Raw genomic sequence first — 18,521 nt, 5'->3', positions numbered from 1 at the left:
CATGCAAAAAGCCACTTAGTTCTGCTCCTTGGGCATCATGTTTTGACCTCTTTTTCTTCATCTGTCAAATACCTAAGAGTCTCAGGGGTGAGAAGACAGCTGAAATGCTTGTTCAAAGATTAAACTCAGGAGGGCCTCTTATGCGTTTTATAGGATCAGCTCTGTGTCCCCCCATGTCCACTTCCTGGTCCGACTCATTTATCCCACACCCTGCTGTCCATTTAGTCTTGTGAAGTAGAGATAAATAAAAAGAAAGGCTGAAGTCAGCTCTCTGTATAGCATAAAATCATTCTTTCTCTTCAGCCCTGGGATTCTGAGGTCCAGAATTGAGGAGTTTCTGGACAAGGCCAACAATTTCTTTACTTTGTGCTATCAGTTGTGCATTGAGTACCTTTAGCCTGTAAGGCCCTCTTCTTATACCTTCACTTCCTTAAAATTGTGTTGGATACCTGAAATGTCTCTTCAACAAAGTCTTTCCTGAGTTACCCAGCCAGAGGTAAATACTTCCCCCTTTTGCCTCAGTTCCTCTCTGTAATTTTCCCTTACCCTAGTTCATTTCTTACTCCTGCCCCAAGAATGAGTACAATGAATATTTTTGATCTGCCATGGAACAGTTTATTTATCCCATATCAGTAATATTAATTTATAACTGCATCTTTATTGGTTTATCTTTTTCCTTAGAATAAGTACTTTTTTAGACAGACACTGAGTCTTGATATATCTTTATTCCTAATGCAATAGCTTGCACATAGTAATTGCTCAGTACATGTTTGTTGACCAACTACATGAATGGATTAATGGCCCTGTTATTTAACTCTGTTTTAAACTCAGCACATTGTATTGTATCTCCTAAAATGTTGTGAGCTTTTGGAGAATAAGAATTATTTAAAGTTTTATACCTCGAAATTTTAAATCTATATATATATACCTAACATGGTACCATTCATGAAGTATATTTTGACAAGTGAGGAATGGGTAGATAAATGAGCAGATATGTGTACAGTCTTATCATGCAACACTTCACAATACTGCCCCCTCTCCCCCATAAAAAGAAACTCCTTTGATTACATTTTACTGTGAACAGTACAACAACAGAAACTTTCAGCTTTTACTCTGCTTTCAAAAGAACATGCTATTTTAAATGAAACATTTAGGTCAAAATTTTATTTGTATGAATCATCTCTCACTCTGCCACATACAACTTTTTCTGAGGATGAAATGACTAAATTTCTATATAAGCACTTGGTAAACTCCAAAGCACTGTAATAGTGTATAAGCCCCTGATACACAAAAAATATTCTCATGTTTTTGGGGGCTTGAGAAGAAAATCTTTAGAATTCTCTTAGTCACTGTTAGAATTCTTTGTAGTTACATATTTATACAATCAATCTTAGGTGTAATTGGTTAGCATATTTAGCTAATGTTCTCAGAATATTCTGGAATGAAATATGTCAAGATTTTAAAGTGAGAAACAGACAACCAAGGAAGAGGAGAGATTTGGGGACATCAAGCTGTTTCTGAAAGACCAAGACCCATTGATAGTTTTGTCTCTTAAGAGACATGTTTTTAATGGTCAGCATTGCAAATCCCCGAATCCTGGTGTAGTCACATATCACTAATCTACAGGTATAAAAATGCTGGATAGATGAATGGGGAGAGAAGGAAGGAGGGAAAGCTTTATTTTGGGGGGAGTTTGTCACGAATTTCTATTTTAAATCTTTGCTTGGAGAGCTAGGTTGTCTCTTGAGGGAATTCTAATGTTCTCCCTTGATTTTTCGCTTAAGAATTAACTAAGAGTTAGACATGAGAATGTCCTTTTGAGAGTGTCCTACTCTTTTGAGTAGGAGGTAGGCCCAAACTCTGTTATGCCACTGTGTACACGTTAAATGTTAAGAAAAAGATACTGAATAAGGAAAATGAAGACTTCTAGGAAAAAAGAATTTTAAATCCCTTTCCTTCTCCACCTGCTGTGGTGGGTTCCTTGACCCATGTTAGATCTTGTCTTCTTTAGAAGTAGAGCGAAGTGGTAGACAAAACATGAGGCTAGGATTTTCAGTAACGACACTTAAATAGAAGGCTCTTTTGAGACCATCTAGTCTAGTGGGTGTCAATTTTTGCTAGCACTGAAACTCACAGGGAAATAATTATTTCCTGTTCATATTCCCAAGACCCTAAAAGATGCCTCATCAGTATATTAGAATGGTAAATGCTCTCAACTGCAGGGTATACCCTTTTGGTAGAGAAAACCAAATATTAAATTATTGGTAGAAGTATAAAGTTTGGAAAAGATCTTTGCGTAAATTTGGCACTTTCTCTTTCCACATTGAATCATGGATCTTAGACAACTTTCTCATTTTACAGATGAGAAAAGTGAGGTCTAAAGTGTTAAAGAGAGTTTCCCAAAGTTCCACACATAGATTAATGGGAATACTAAACTAAAATCCAAGGTTCTAACTTCAATTTCAATGTTTTTTTCTTGTCATACACTAGGATTAAAGAATGATTTATGTTCACATGACGTCTGTCTTCAGTAGTCTTTTTTATTTGTCTGGCTTTGTAAAATCATTGTTAATTTTCTTAGTTAAAACACTTATGAGAAGAAGTTAGTGAAATCATGTAATAATGGAAGGCAAAACAGAAACACAGATTTCCACCTTTCTTTATCCCGTGATGTGCATTGTAGAAGTTGAAACACACCTTATTTATGCACCCATCATATTTTGTGAATACATTGCGTGTTTTCATTAGTAACTTCCTTGCAAATTGTGATAATGATCTGAGGAGAATCTATATATGTTATCCATGAATTAGGCAAGATACTAACACTGTTTGACAGATATGACTGCCAAGGGCATTTCATGGCAGCAATCACATGGCCAAAATTAGCTTATAATTGTGGTTATCTCACACAAACCCAGTGTACCTTATATACTCTGCTGCTGCTGCGTATCATACTTTGTTTCAAACAAGAAAACTGGTCACAGAGATTGATGATATAAGTTTATTTTTATGGTGACTTTATCCAAAATCACTCATACAGCATTTTAGGGCTTAGTGATGCCTTAAAAATAAATCACCCAAATAAAGTTACTCTAAAAAGCTTACAAATCACAGACAAAAATTTTTAGTGTGATAGGAGTACTGCATTCAGTATTTTATTCAGTGAAATCAAAAATGTTAAGATCATTCATTAGATGAAATCAGATTGGATGATGACATACCTTAACTCCCATTTAAGAGAAAATCTAAAATAACAGAGGCAACTTCTTATAAAAGAAAGAGCATACATGGGTACCAGACTCAGCTAGAGTCTTGCTGCAATCTCAGAGATGCTGTTGTCTAGTAGGGTGACTTTTAGGCAAGTTGTTTAACCTCTCTGAGTCTGTGTTTTCTCCACTACAAAATGAGCATAATACTCCTGTTCATGTTTGTTCTGGGGACTAGTAGTAATATATATTGTGTCCAGAATCATGCCTTGCATATTTAGTTGCTCAATAAATCACAGCTGTGGTTTTTTTGGTGATTATTAACATTATAAGTATGCCTATATTATCACTGAGAAGACAGTGAAAGAAATAAAAGATTAAACATGGCTTATTAAAATCACCCCTCTTTTGGACTAACCAGTTTTCATTATCAAAGGGGTGGAGCAGTATTGCTGGTGAAAGGAAAGCACTGTATTGGTTTTAAAAGCCAATTAGAAGTAAATTTACAGGAATTACAACAAAAGTATAGGTTAACTAGAGAGAAATTTCTTTTGGAGAAAGAAGTGCCTGGAAAATGGCTTAGAATGTCAAACCTCTGACTTCTTGAAAAAATTGTTTCATTTCTCTTCACTTAAGTTTTTGATGTGATAAAAAGTCCTCTAAGATCTATCCCTTTCAACTCAACATTCTGGAGTTCTGTGAAACACTCTGGAGAGAAACGCTATCACTAGCTTATGATCTGGAAATAGAGACAAATAAACAGTCTTCTAGACCTTGACTCATGTGATCTCACAGGAGTACAGCATGTATCAGTGCTGACTACGAGCCTGGAAGGGAGCAGTCAACCTGTGGGTTACGAGAGTTCTCAGCTGGTTGGTATTGAGGCCTGGAAGGCTAGATGCTGAGAAAGCCTGGTGCCAAAAACCTAGTCCTTAGAGTAATAAAAAGGGGAAAGGATAATACCTTATGCTTTGATAAGGGTAGAAATATGTACCTAGTTTTCGGCAGCATTGCACCAAAAAAGCATTTTCTCTCTGCCATGCTTGAAAATAAGGTGATAAACATATTGATAATAAACATGTCAGCTAGTATATATCTACTGGACACAATAAATAGAATATAATATCATTTTTACTTATTTGCAGCAAAACCAAGGCAGATGCCCAGCCCAGAATTGTTCAGTGGAAGCCCCTGCTTGGATGCCTGTCCAACACTGTACTGTAAGTTTGATTATTCCAAGATTGGCCAGATTGAAGGAGAAATGTTTCTGTATTTTGGAACTATCTTAGTGAAATAAGCCCATATGTGCTCTGAAATTCTGGAGTAGAGCAAATATTTTTCAAGGAGAAAGAATAACTTTTCAGAAAGCTTTGCATTATAAAAAATACCTGTGATTAGGGGTTCCATGCATTTTGTCAGAGTCAGAATAACTTGGAAAGGATTACTTTAAATGGGTTATTGATTAGTTAGATTTGGAAGGTCATTAAAATGAATATATTTGCACATATATTTTTCTATAGCTGCATGTTCAGCAGTATTTGATTTTAGATGCCTTGAAGAAAGATGCTTTCTCTTTTGTTACTGTGTCAACTGCTTAATAGCGATGAGCACACCAACTTGCAATTTTCAAGTCTTCCTGTTTTAATAATAGTCTCTGCATTTGCGTAGTATCTTCTACCAGAGAGTTTTCCAGTGCCTTAAAAACAAACAGGTACTATGTCATTAACCTTGTGCTACAAATGGGAGATTTAAATGCAAAGGGAATAAGAATAGTGCGTCAACTGTAGTGCTGGGAACAGATCCCAGACTTCCTACCTCTCATTTCATGTACTCATGCTGCTACTCTGGGCTCTGAAGTGTGTGAAGAAAGTGGAAGTGAAAGTATGATACTCTGTAATACATGGATTGCCTGACAGAAATGGCAGCGGTATCTCTTGGACTTATGTATACTGTTAATGACAGTTTGTTATGAAATAATTTGCGTGTGATGGAGATGAGAAATTAGAAAGTTACCTTTTGGACATTCTCTTCATTTAACTTCCCTTGTAGGCAAAGTGAAAGTAATATGTGGAGCTTCTTAAATATCCTTATCTATTGTTGAGGTACCAGGTGCTGAAAGATAAAACTGGACTGACAGCATGTCTTAAAACTATGTTAGCAGTAAGCATGGAGGAGCCTGATTTTCACTCAGATTGTGTAAGAGATGAAGCTTCTTTCCTCAGTTTTTATCTGTGGCAGGAGGAGAAAGTGGGATCACCTTTAGTGAAGGAGAGATGATGATGCTAAATTTTGGAGGTATTTCTGCAGTGCAGAGGGAGGCCAGACTTGCTGCAGAATTAGATAATATGAAACTGTTATACTTTCTGAGCAGATGGTCAGAGGAGAATGCATGCTTAGGGACTGCTTACGATAGAGAAATAATGTGGTTCTTTTGTTTTTGTTTATTTTATTTTATTTCTGAGATACAGTTTTGCTCTGTTGCCCAGGTTGGAGTGTAGTGGCATTATCTTGGCTTACTGCAGCCTCCACCTCCCAGGTTCAAGTGATTCTTTTGCCTTGGCCTCCCCAAGTAGCTGGGATTACAGGTGCATGCCACCAATCCCAGTTAATTTTTTGTATTTTTAGTAGATACGAGGTTTTGCCATGTTGATCAGGTGGATCTTGAACTGAGAAATAATGTGTTTTAATAATTGTTTGTTCATCAGTCATTCCTTTTATTGTATCCCTGATAATATCATTTAATAATTACTTATTCCTACATCTGTTTCTCCATGAGACCATGTGCTCTTTGGGGTCCTTGTATATCCACAGCAAGTAAAATTTCTGGTACATGGCAGAAATTCTGGAAGTTAAGTTTCAATGAATGAATCTCCTGTATGTTGATTTTTCTCTTTGTAAGTTTTAATAAATTATTTCACAACTCTCAGATTTCTTGGTAAAGAGGATTAATAATGGTATTTTACCCTCTTAGGTTGGTAATTTCTATTTCTCCTGTTCATCGTTCTTTAACACTTTTCTCCTAAGAGAGTACCGTAGAATACGTATTTTCAGGAATTTTATTTTCAAGCTACAATATTTAGTAATTCCATTCAGCTGTGTCTGGTACTATTCCAATTGCTGGAGATAGAAACATGAATAAGGCAGTAATCCTATGTAAATCAAACACACTGATGTATAACACTAATAAGAATTTCTGATCCTCTAATACACTGGTAATTTCAGCCAAAAATATTAATATAAGAGCTTTCATATTTTATTACTTTGTGCAGTCTTATTGCAAGGAAATGCATAGTCAGAATTTTGTCTTTTGAATTATTATAAATCGTTGACCCTTCATTATTCCCTTGGAGTTGAACCCAATGGGATCTGGGAATCCCAGATTTGGTCCTTCAATTTTAGAACCTTAGGAACAAATAAAAAATTACATTTGAGACTCTGCCTGAAGATCACAAGTTAGAAATGCCAGCATTGAAGTTTTACTCTCAGTGCTGTGGTCAGGTGAGAGAATTCGAAAGCAGATGTTTCTTTTCATTTCTGCCACAGAATTGTGGGCTCCTGGTTTCATAAATTTCCTTTGCTATTTACTTAAAAGTAATAATATCTCCCAGTGAAACACACATTTTCTGAAGGAGTTGTGCAGCACATGCTGATCTGCTTTCTCTGCAGAGAAGCCCCAATCCACAGAGGTGGGCTTTGGTAGTCATGTTTAGACTTTGTGAGCCTGCCCCTGGCCATGACTGACTGATCCAGGGAGTAGACATTTGATTGTAGCAGGGCTAGTTGAATTTTCTTTCCTGGGAATTTGAAATTTGTACTAAAGATATACCAAACTGGTAGTCATCAATATTGAATCATATGAATGAGAATAGTTTGGAAAAGTTACGTGAGCGTCAGTTGCTTAGATCTCTAAAGTTACTGTGTATCTGCCCTTCTTAGTTATTATGTACTCAAAACTCTTAGATTCTGTGAAATGGCCTCAGTAACTTGTCAATAATCAATGTTACTTCTTTCTCAATTATTTAGATTTTGTTTTATTTATTTTTGATAGGGTTTGTTCTTTGATTTGCTTGCAACCAAAAAGAAAATAGTTTAATACTACTAGTCAGCAATGTTTATTGAGTCTTCCCTAGAGCTAGTCTAATAAGTAGTAGTCTCAGAGAGAAAAAAGCATTAACACTGGAATTTTGAAAATTTATGTCTGTTTATTTCAAATATCTGACTGTAGACAACACAGGTATATTTTAAAATGATGAAATAATTTGATAATAACAATTCACCTTATAGAATAAAAAATGTGGGGAGCTGACTTTACAGTTAACATGCATATTTATATAACCAAAAACTATGTATGATATGTATGAAATTCTGGTATTAGTATTCATTTTCTGATCTCTCAGGAAATAGTGAAAATCTTAGCCTTGTGCTCCAGAGAATGTCTTGCCTGTCTTAAATTCTCCAAGGACTAAGGCAAGTTATAAATAAATTAATACATGCTTACATGCATAATAAATTGATAGTTTCTGTTATCCTTGTGCATTTTTCAAATTAAGTTTGTTATCTCTTACAGTTCTGTCTCCACTGTCCTATTCTTGCTCTTTGTTGTTCTACTTGGAATTATTGTATCCTTGTAATTAGGCCTTATTATGTTTTGCAAAAAGTTCTTGATTTTCATGTCTGCATTTGCCCCAAGTTCATTTTAAGTGCAGAGCTTTTATCATTGGATTTCTAGCTTCTCTAGACTGCTTTGCAAATGTCTGTCACCAGTTACAAATTGCCTTGAAAATGGCTTCTATTAACTATTTGTTCTTTCTCTTTCTGGATTTTTTTTTTTTTTTTTTTTTTTTTTTTTGGCACTTGGCACCTATGTAGTAATGGGGCTGAGAGGCATTTTTTTTTTAAGACTTGTCCTTTTATTGATAACTATAATGTACAGATTGGGGTTCAAGCAGAAAAGAAATTTTGTGCCCCAATTTAGAAAAATAGATATAATTAAACTTGCTGAATACATGCAATATCTTTCTTAGTGAAAAGTGTGGCAGTTTAATTGTTTCTCTCTCATTGTGCAGCTATATTAATCACTAGAATGATAGCCTTCCTTACCCTTACATCTTAAATTTAAATTGGTTGTGTGCCTCATTGGTTTGTATGGCCATGAATATAAACACAGTAGTGACCTGAGCTTCTGCCGTCTATAAACAATTGAGAAGATGCCCACAGATCCTGGAACTCAGATGGAGAAAGGGAACTTTCTGAATCTGGGTAAACTAGGATAAGAATTAGCATTTGGCATGTGGAATTAAAGAACTTTAGATTTGACCAGTCATAAGAAGCTTGAGTGGCTGCTGCATTTTAGAGCATGGTTTCTGAACCACTCAGTATGGCTTTGGCCCATGGATGGATTTAATTATTTTGGGGAATATCCCCAAACCCAATTCTGAATGTACTCAATTCTTAGTTATTGGGTATACTCAGTGTGATTATATCAATTAGACATGCAAAATATAAATACACATGATTCAGCTACAAAAATTTTTTTGTTTCTTTGCACATTTTCACACCCCTTAGTTACTGTAAATTAAAGAATAAGGCTAGGAAAGGAGTTTCTAACAACTAAGTTGACTGCTATTATGGAACTCATCATAGATATTGCTATATCTATATGTTTCTATCACTATATTATATTCACTATAAGCAGATATGTGAAATATTTTCAAATATTAAACATTTATAAATTAGAACACTGAATTCTGAATATGTCAACTCTCATTTACTTATTCAAGAAGTAGTGAACACATGATATAACTGACCCTTGGATTTCTCCATATAGCAGGAAACGATATGTACAAATAAATCATAATTATACTTGGCAACACCTTATTTAATAATGGTCTATAAAAAGCACTACAAATTTTCCAAATAAGAAATTGTCTTAAGATGGATTTTTGGAAGACAAAAGATGCAATATTTTGTCATAGTTAAAGGTACACCCTTTGGAACTGAATGAGATTTGTGTTAAGGTATTAACTCTTCCACTAGTAAAGTAAAGTATTACTCCTCTACTAGTAAGCTGTATGACAATTTATTTAATCTGAGTTTATGCACACAACAGGATATTTTGAGATTTACATGAAAGAATGCTTAGCGTTAACATAGCACCTGGCACAAAGTAAGTACTTGGTAAGTGCTAGAAAAAAAAGAAAGAAAAGGCTAGGTCATTCCTGAAGGGAGTGCATGGGGCAGGATGAATTGGTGAGAAAGAGCATAAAAAACAGACAATAGCCTAATAGTAACTTAGGGGTACTTATTTAGATTTATTTAGCAGAGCCCTTTCTGGGAAAAGGTTCTAGGAGTTAATACGACTCTTTAAGGCTTTGAAAGCAGAATCTTGCAGTTATTGAAAAGAAACTTTTTATTTTCTGACAGGCAGGGACTGATGATATAGGAGTGTCATATTAATGAGAGCTATTTGTATTCTCAGCCAATTTTATTTGTTTGTATACAGCCATTTTTAAGGAGTGGGGCCAGGTATTCCTTTTCAGTTAAAAACATTTTAACATTTTCCTACTATGTGTCTCTAGATTATGAAAGTAATTTCTCTCTTTTATGGGGAATCAATATAAAAACAGATGCTTCTCATAGAAACCAGAGGAGATGTTCTTTTAAAGTGTTAATTGTTTCAGCATGCTCTCCCAGACTGCCTCACATTACCCACAGTCAGGATCATTCAGTTTAATTGAAACCAGTTAATACAACATGCATAAGCTATTCTGCAATAGTCCTAAAGGTTTTTTCCTTTTTCTTTCTTTTTATTTTGTAGCTCCTCCCCAACACTTCTTTTCCCAGAATGCATTGTGTGACCTAATTTGGTATACAACCTACATAAATACCCAGGCCATGGCACTCCAAACCATCTAACCCAGTTATTAAATAGTGTTGTGTCTGCTCTCTGGGTGTTTCCAGAGCTCCTATGAAGGCAGCACCCTATGGACACATTCTACAGCTGGGAAATTAGACCCAGAATGGCTTCGAAGAGTTGTCTTTCCGAAGACTACATATAATTTTTATTTTCTAGGGCAAGGTTTTCATGCTATCAGCAGTCCCCTTATAAATTGAAGCCAGGACAGTATCAGATAATCATAGTTTTAGGAGAATTGTAGAAAATTGCAGCATACAAGACCTTAAATTGGTGGGCAGTGGGATTAGAGTACTTTTGGCCATATAGGTGGTAGCCATAAGGTTGGAATCTAAGAATCCAGAGGAGAAATTATCTCAGAAAAGGCATAATGTACTTTAAGAAATGTTCTGTAGAGTGCCTCTGATTTCATTTTTGCTGTAGTCAGGAGCTCTTAATCAATGAAAGTATAAAGAAGATGAGATTGATAGAATGGGTATGTTGCTGTTTTCCCTGTCCTCTGGCCCTTATAGTATTTTAGACTTACACCAGTTTGCTCTCTAGTTTTAAAGACTCTGCTGGTAACAACAATACTCATATAAAATAATTTTGTTACAATGATCTTTGAAATATGTCCAGAAAGGGAACCCACAGTGTTTATGGAGGGGGGCATTGGTTCATGGGAGAGATGAAAGGGCACTCCCAGTGTGCACACATAAAACCTACACAGGAAATAAAACAGAAGACACATGGACATGTATTCAGCATGCCCTGGGCAAAGAAATGGAGGATGCAAGCCGTAAGGTTGCTGGCAAGATCTTAGAAACTAAATGGAGGAATAGTGGATAGGCCCACAGTAAAACTGAGGTCACCAGTTTATGCTCAGTGTCCCTAACTTCCTCTTTCTGTAATTTTTAATATTTTCCCTAGAATTTCCTCTTTGTTCAATTTAACTGATTTGAGGACGTCAATATTCACCCACCTCTTTCTACTTTCTCTCTTTTTTTTTGCAATTCAGCCAAAGATCTGATAGAATATAGAATGAATATAAAACTTGATGACATTCTTCCTATGAGTATTTGGGATTTTTTGTCTGCGTATCTCTTGTTGTTTTCTATCAGTTTTTTTTTTTAAGTGTTTTAACAGGTTCTCTGGAATACAATTCACATACCATACAATTCACTCATTTAAAGTATACAATTCAGTAATTGTTAGTTCTTTCACAGAGTTGTACAACTGTCACTCCAATCAATTTTGTGACAGTTTCATAAACCTAAAAGAAACCCCACACCCATCAGCAGTCATTTTGCATTATCTTCCAAGCTCTCATAAACCACTAATCTATTTTCTGTTTCTATGGATTTACCTATCCTAGATACTTCCTAGAAGTGGAAGTATGTAATATGCAGCCTTTGTGACTGGCTTTTTTCACTTAGCCTAATGTTTCCAAGGTTCATCCATGTTACACCATGCATTATTTCTTCATTATTTTGCTGAATAATATTTCATCCTATGAATATACCATATTTAGTTTATCCATTCATCATTTGCTAGACATTTGGATTGTTTCCACTTTTTGATATTACGAATAATGCTACTACTATGAATATTTTTATGCAAGGTTTTGTGTGGACATGTACTTTCAATTCTCTTGGGTATACACCTAGGAGTGAAATTTCTGGGTCATATGCTAACTCTGTGTTTAACTCTTTGAGGCACTGTCAAACTGTTTCCTGTAGCATTTGCACCATTTTACGTTCCTTCTAGCAATATATGGACATTTTAATTTTTCCACAGTCTCACCAACACTTGCTATTATATATCATTTTGATTCTAACAATCCTAATAGGTGTGAGGTGCTATCTTATTTTGGTTTTGATTTTGAATTACCTGTTGATTGGTGATGTGACCATGTTTTCATGTACTTATTACCATTTGTCTGTCGTCGTCAAAATGTCTATTAATATCCTTTACTCATTTTTAATATTTTTGTCTTTTTATTATTGAGTTGTAAGAGTTCTTTATATGTTCTGGATATTGATCCCTTATCAGATATATGATTTGAAGATATTTTCTCCTGTTCTATGGGTTATCTTTTTAATTCTTAATTATGTCATTTAGAGCATAAAAGTTTTACATTTTGATAAAGTCTAATTTTTTTTGGGGGGGGACACCTGTATTTTTGATGTTATATCCAAAAAGCCTTGACATAACCCAAGGTCACAAAGATTTCCTTCCACATTTTCTTTTAAAAGTTTTATAGCTTAGCTCTTGCATTTAGGCCTATCATCAGTTGTGAGTTAGTTTTTATATACAGTATATATGGATAGCCAAGTGTCCCAGCATCATTTGTTGAAAAATCTATTCTTTCCTCCATTGAGTTGTCTCTTCCCTTCTGTTGAAAATCAGCTGACTCTAAGTACAAGTGTCTATTTCTGGACTTTCAGCTGTATTCCAGTAATCTCTATGTCTATCCTTTTGCCTGTGCCACACTGTCTTGATTACTGTAGCTTTGTAGTAAGTTGGAAATTTGGTAGTGTGAGACACCAACTCTGTTCTTTCCCAAGATTGTTTTGGCTATTCTGGGTCCCTTGCATTTTTGCATGCATTTTAAGATTAGCTTATGAATTTCTGCAAAAAGCCTGCTGTGATTTTGATAGAGATTTTATTGACTCTGTAGATCAATTTGAGGAATAATATTGCTGTTTATCAATATTAAGCCCTCTGATCTATGAATGTCCTTCCATTTATTTGGGTCTTCTTTAATTTTTTTCTATGATGTTTTATAGTTTTTGGAGTACAAGTTTTGCCCTTGTTTTGCTAAGTCTATTCCAAAGTATTTTATCCTTTTTGATGCTATTATAAACAAAGTTGTTTTCTTAATTCTACTTTTACGTTGATCATTGCTAGTGTATAGAAATATAATCAGCTTTTGTTAATTGACCTTGTATCAGCAACATTACCAAACGTACTAGTTCAAATAGCTTTTTAGAGAATTTCATACAATTTTCTATATACTGTGTAAGACTATGTCCTCTGCAAATAGAGACAGTTTTACTTCTTCCTTTCCAATCTGGATGCCTTTTATTTAATTTTGTTGCTCAATTGATGTGACAAGAATTTTCAGTACAATGTTAGATAGCATTAGTACGAGCAGACCTCCTTGACTTTAGAGAGAAGGTATTCAGTCTTTCATCACTGAACATGATGTTAATTGTGCAGTTTTTGTAGATGCCCTTTATCAAGTTGAGAGAAGTTCTCTTAATTACATGTTGGTTGTTTTCTATTTGTTTCTTTTGATGTTTGTTTTTAATATTTAAAAGTTTTATTTGCTAAATAATGCCTTGGTTTTCTGTTGAGAACATTAAGAAGCCCTTTTCTAGGATTCCTGAGAACATAATCTGCCTACTCATAATTCATGCCTGACTTTCTCTGGGCGATTTTTCTATGACACAGCATCATTAAAGCTTCTGAGTTGCATATTTCTTGCAAGTGTTTAAAATACTTTCACAGACTTTATATTTACTCTGGGTTGACTAGGGAATATATTCTTACCTTGTTTGACAGATGAGGAAACTGAAACTCAGAGAAGTAAAATCACTTATTTTGACATCATATCATCAGCACACAGGGGAGCCAGAATGTGTCCTTTGGTTTCCCAGTCTGACTCTGTTTCTGATACTGTTTACTGTCTGTATAGGCAAATTGATGCTTCAGAGTTTGCTGTAAAAATTATGAATTGAGAAGAGGCTTATATTTTTTTATTAGCTATGCTTTGTATCACGGAAGATGCCACATGGATTCTATGCACTGCAGTTTTGACAGCATTGGAGTGTTGAGCAACCATCTTGGCAACCACAAAAGCACTTTTGAAGATCTTTCTTCACAGTACTGTTGGAATTGCTAATCTTATTTATTTGGAGAAGACCATGTATATAGCCACTGTGTAAAGAGGGTTGCAAGACTGACTGTTTAGAAATTCAGCATGTCTTACCATTCGGAATTGAAGGAATTTTAATAATGGGCTTTCTTTAAGGGGTTGCTAGGCTCTTTCCGCTTCTTGGTTTCATCCTTTGTTGCAGTAATTGAATATGAAATGTTCTCCCAGAGATGATTTCATGACAGAGTTGTATGCTACAACATTGTATTTTCATAGGTTTGTACAAGGGTAATGATAGAACATGGTGATTCAATAATTTGTAAGCTATTGGGAATACAAAATGCTATAAAGGGATGGATTCATAGTTTTTCCAATTAAAGAGTTCTGTCTCTGTGTCTAAAAATGTCCCTTGAAGAATTGAGTATTTATTATCTCTAACATCAGCTTACAGGAGCTTAAGCTGTAAACAAAATTTTACTTATTTAATATCCAGAAACCTCAATTATGTAGCATAAACTGAGAAATACTAAAAATGGTGTTGAAGTGGACTAAATCAGTATTTCAGTGCTCACAACTAATTTACTGATAACTTATTCTATGATTTTTCTGTGTTGCCTTCTTAATATTTCTTAGGCATGCATGTTTGAACATTAGAGACCCCTAATGCCTTATAGAGACTTTTTAGATGTGTCTCATATAATCATGGCATTTTATTACTGAATCAATTAGACGATCCAGATAATGAGATCAGGTGTATGGAAATTCAAGAGAGGACATTGCTAAAGTCTGCTATATTGACAGTCAAGAGAAATGGCAGCTGACAGCAAGAAAAGAAATAAATGTTAAAAGCAAGAATAAGCTCTGACACTCTATGAGGTAATTTGTTGGTGGGGCACTGGAATATTACAACTTTATATTTTGATTGACATTCATAAATGTTGGTCATGACTCAACACATAAAAAACAAATTATTTCTAAAACTGTTTAGGAGAAAACATCAGAATTACTTTTGTGTCTTCTAATTGTAGCTACCAAAAACATTTGAAAATTTAAAAAACGTTCAAAACGCAAAAATATATAATGCTTTAATAACCTTAATTCTCTGGAAGATTCACATTTATGAGCCTCTCTTTCTTTGACAGTTCTTAGATGACCCGTTAGCTGGCATGTTTCACTTCATACAAACTCTCAGAGTAGCAGATTTTTCTCTTCTCTAACCTAAGTAACTGAGGTATTTGCTTGAGTTTCTGGTGAAGACTATGGTGGTATTGAAGGAAGGAGAGACTGATGGCAAAACAGAGAACCCTGGTAACATGTGCAAGGAGATTTGTCTTGGGTGGTGTACTGTCACTGGTTAAAAGTGAGTGTGTTGGCATGTGCTAGCATTACTTGGGCTTTTCATTGTAGATAAACCTTCTTCCTTTTGATCTTTCCAGCCATCACTTAAGGAAGGGCATATTGTATTGGAGTAAGGGCATGAGTTTTGGAGTCAAGCAGAACTTGTTGAAATTGTCTTTCTCTCACCAGGCATATGACCTTGTCAATATCTATTTGCCTTACTTTCTTCATTTATAAAATAAAAATAATTACCTACCTTGCAAGATTATTTTCAGAATTAGAGACAACATATGCATAGACCTAAATCAGTTCCTGTTGCATAGTAGGTGCTGAATTCATGTTATTTTCATTGTTATTATTCTATTATTATCAGCACTAGAGAACTCTGAAGGTGGTTGCATTTAAGATCTATGTTGCCTCTCAAAAGCACTTGAGCAACGAACTCTCTCACAGTTTGGCTTAATTCCACTGACCTCAGATAGTGTAAGATACAACTGAAATATATAGAGGTTAGATGTTTATATGAGTTAATTTACTCAATAAGAGCATAGAATTTAAAATGTTTTCTGATGGTGATTTATCTTACAATTTCGGTATCTTTGAAAGGTATTTCCTAACTCAGAACCATTGCTACATTTGGTTTTGGCTGCTTGAGTTCCTGAAAAGTATTTTTGGTAAATAGGTTCTAGCCTTGGGTGATGAAGGAGCCTCTAGAAACATATATGATTGCTTTTATGGAGTGCCAGGTCCAGTGCAATTATAATGTTTTCTTTCTAGAGACAAAGTAAATGAATATCTTATGAACTCTCCTGGGCATGTCTTCCTAACTATCATATTCTTTTTTATCTGGTATTATTGGATCACTGTAGAATAAACACAGACACCATCCAGGGCTATTTATAGACCAGTTGCAGATAAGGGGACATGAATGACAGCTCCTTAAAGTGAATAATCCCACTTGAAAACTTCATACTGCATATGTTTCTTTAAGGAAGCTTTTCCTACAATATTCAGGAGATGGGTACATCACACAATTTAATGTTAAAATAAAAGTCCACACAACATACGACAGGAGTCTATTCTTAGCAATAATTATTATAGACTTTTGAAAATACTCTTTTTGTTTTTCTGTACTTATAAATTATCTGTATCAAAGGTAGAAATTCAAGGAAATAACAAAAAAATGGTATTAATGTGCCTGGATTATATGAAACAGATATGGAGGCTTTCTTGTCAATGACTTCCTTGCATCTGCTTACTGTTCTGACTTTTTGTGCTCATACTATGCTCAGACTGGCCTCATTAGATTTAGCCTCATGTAGTCCAGGCAGGAAAGCAATTCCACAAGGCCATGTCTGTAGCTGCAGCCAGCTTCCTACTACCAATACAGAGCAGGAGTCAATGCCAGACTTCATGAAGCCGCCTCCAGCTGCCCAAGAGCTCTGAGGATTTGTACAAAATGTTTGGACAAACTTTGGCCTGAAGAAAACTTTTAACAGCACTTGACACAGGAATGGAACGTTAATTGCTGTAGCTCCTCAAGGAGGTCCTGTTTGGCAGCAGGCAGCATAGTCCTTTGCCTGCCTTATAAATTATAAGCCTAGATTAATGTATTGACTCCCTTGCTCCAGTAACAAGAGGTACAACAAATGCATCTAATCAAAACCCCAAACCTGAGCATGACTGGAGCAGATGGAAAAGGGATAGCATTTAGGGAAAATATGTACAAACATTTAAATATTTCATTTGCTGATACATACATTTTCATTCGACTTGGAACAAACACCTAATTAAAATAATTAATGCCATTCAAGTCTGGATTGGCTAAACCTATCAACCTATGGTAAACAAAATAAACATGATAATTGATCTTGAAGGCTATTTTAGTTTACATTTTGGAGGAGTAAAAATTTTACATAATTTAATATTCACATTTAAATATATCCTCTCTCTAAAGATGCTGATACTCTTTTGAAAGAGTCAGTTTGCTTATGCAATGGATTTGGTCATACACCATTGTTCTTTGGGTCAGCATTTACTTTAAAAAGTTGTACTCTGTTTATAACTTGGATGCAAAAATGCATTCTGGGCTAAAACTTAATGTCTAAAATCTTTGTCCAAAAGCAGTTTTTTAAAGTACCCGTGGAATTGCAGTTTTATGACTCTCTGAAAGCTTGAGGTCTATAGGAAGATCTATACAAAACCAAAAAAAGAATCTCATCTAATCCAGTCCCTATGCATTAGGACAGTGTGCAGAACCTGGAAAGAAACTGGGCTATGGAAGGGAATACAATCGTCTCTGTCACCAAACTGGAGAATCAAGGTGCTTAGGTTTTATTCTTGGTTGTACTACTTGAAGTACACTGGAAGGAGCATGGACTTTGGAGTCACTCAGAACTGGGTTAAAATCCTATCTCCACTGTTTTTTTAATTTAGGAAATGTCTTAGCCTCTTTGAGTCATCTCTGTGATTGAATGAGATGATGAAAGTAAAACTCCAGCACGTATTTCCTTCAGTCCTTCTCTTATGATTTATGGTGTTATTTGAAGCTATTCATTGATTTCCTATCCATTGATTAGAGTATTTATGCTGAGAGCTTATTTTTAAATAATGGATTTTCTTTCATGTATGTTGCCCAAACATAAAATATTAAATTAAACAAATGACACAACTAATTCTACTCTACCCCTAAAAAGGGAAAAATTGCATGCAGAGTACTTATTCTGAGAACTTATTTTTTAGTATTGGCTTTTCTTTTATGTATGTCGTCCAAACATAAAATATTAAGTCAAACGAATGATACAACTAAATCTGCTCTACCCCCCAAAAGGGCAAAATACTGCATGCAGTGTAACGACAACTCATATAATTTTAGAGCAAAAAGAAAATCACTACTTTTGTCTTCCAAAATCCCCAGTCTAGGGACTTTCTTAGCCTTCTGGAGCCTTATACTATGTATACAGAATATGCTAAAACTGTCTCTAGTCTTCATGACCAGACATCTGGTAGGGCTGTGGCCGAGGAGAGCCCTTGGCAGCAGAAATTTAGCTTTTTGTAGGACACCAGGAAATGTTCTTTTTACAGTTGTCTGAAGAAAAAACAATGGAAAAGAGGGGGAATCCTAAATTTCTTGTCCTCAGAACTGTTCTCTTGCCCATAGCTATTTTTTCATTGCAACCTTTGTTAAACAGCCTGAGTCTTCTGG

At 35.1% G+C, this 18,521-nt stretch overlaps 1 protein-coding gene across 10 annotated transcripts in view; it reads left to right on the top strand.

Annotated features, from left to right (window-relative positions):
• Positions 1–18,521, top strand: part of DLG2 (discs large MAGUK scaffold protein 2) — a 2,157,409-nt gene that overhangs the window by 500,263 nt on the left and 1,638,625 nt on the right. For 8 of the 10 annotated variants that reach the window (XM_012469540.2, XM_012469543.2, XM_064365357.1 and 5 more), the window contains one exon: positions 4,352–4,426. The exons of the other annotated variants lie outside the window; for them this stretch is intronic. In XM_012469540.2, the coding sequence (XP_012324963.2) occupies positions 4,352–4,426 (75 nt within the window). The remainder of the gene's footprint in view (positions 1–4,351; positions 4,427–18,521) is intronic. 10 annotated transcript variants of the gene reach the window in all.

The sequence above is a fragment of the Aotus nancymaae genome, unplaced genomic scaffold (assembly GCF_030222135.1).
Source record: "Aotus nancymaae isolate 86718 unplaced genomic scaffold, 86718_ANA_hifiasm-v0.15.2.pri h1tg000059l, whole genome shotgun sequence".
Classification (NCBI taxonomy): domain Eukaryota; kingdom Metazoa; phylum Chordata; class Mammalia; order Primates; family Aotidae; genus Aotus; species Aotus nancymaae.
The sequence above is the reverse complement of the archived record's forward strand: the minus strand, read 5'-3'. Positions and strand labels throughout refer to the sequence as shown.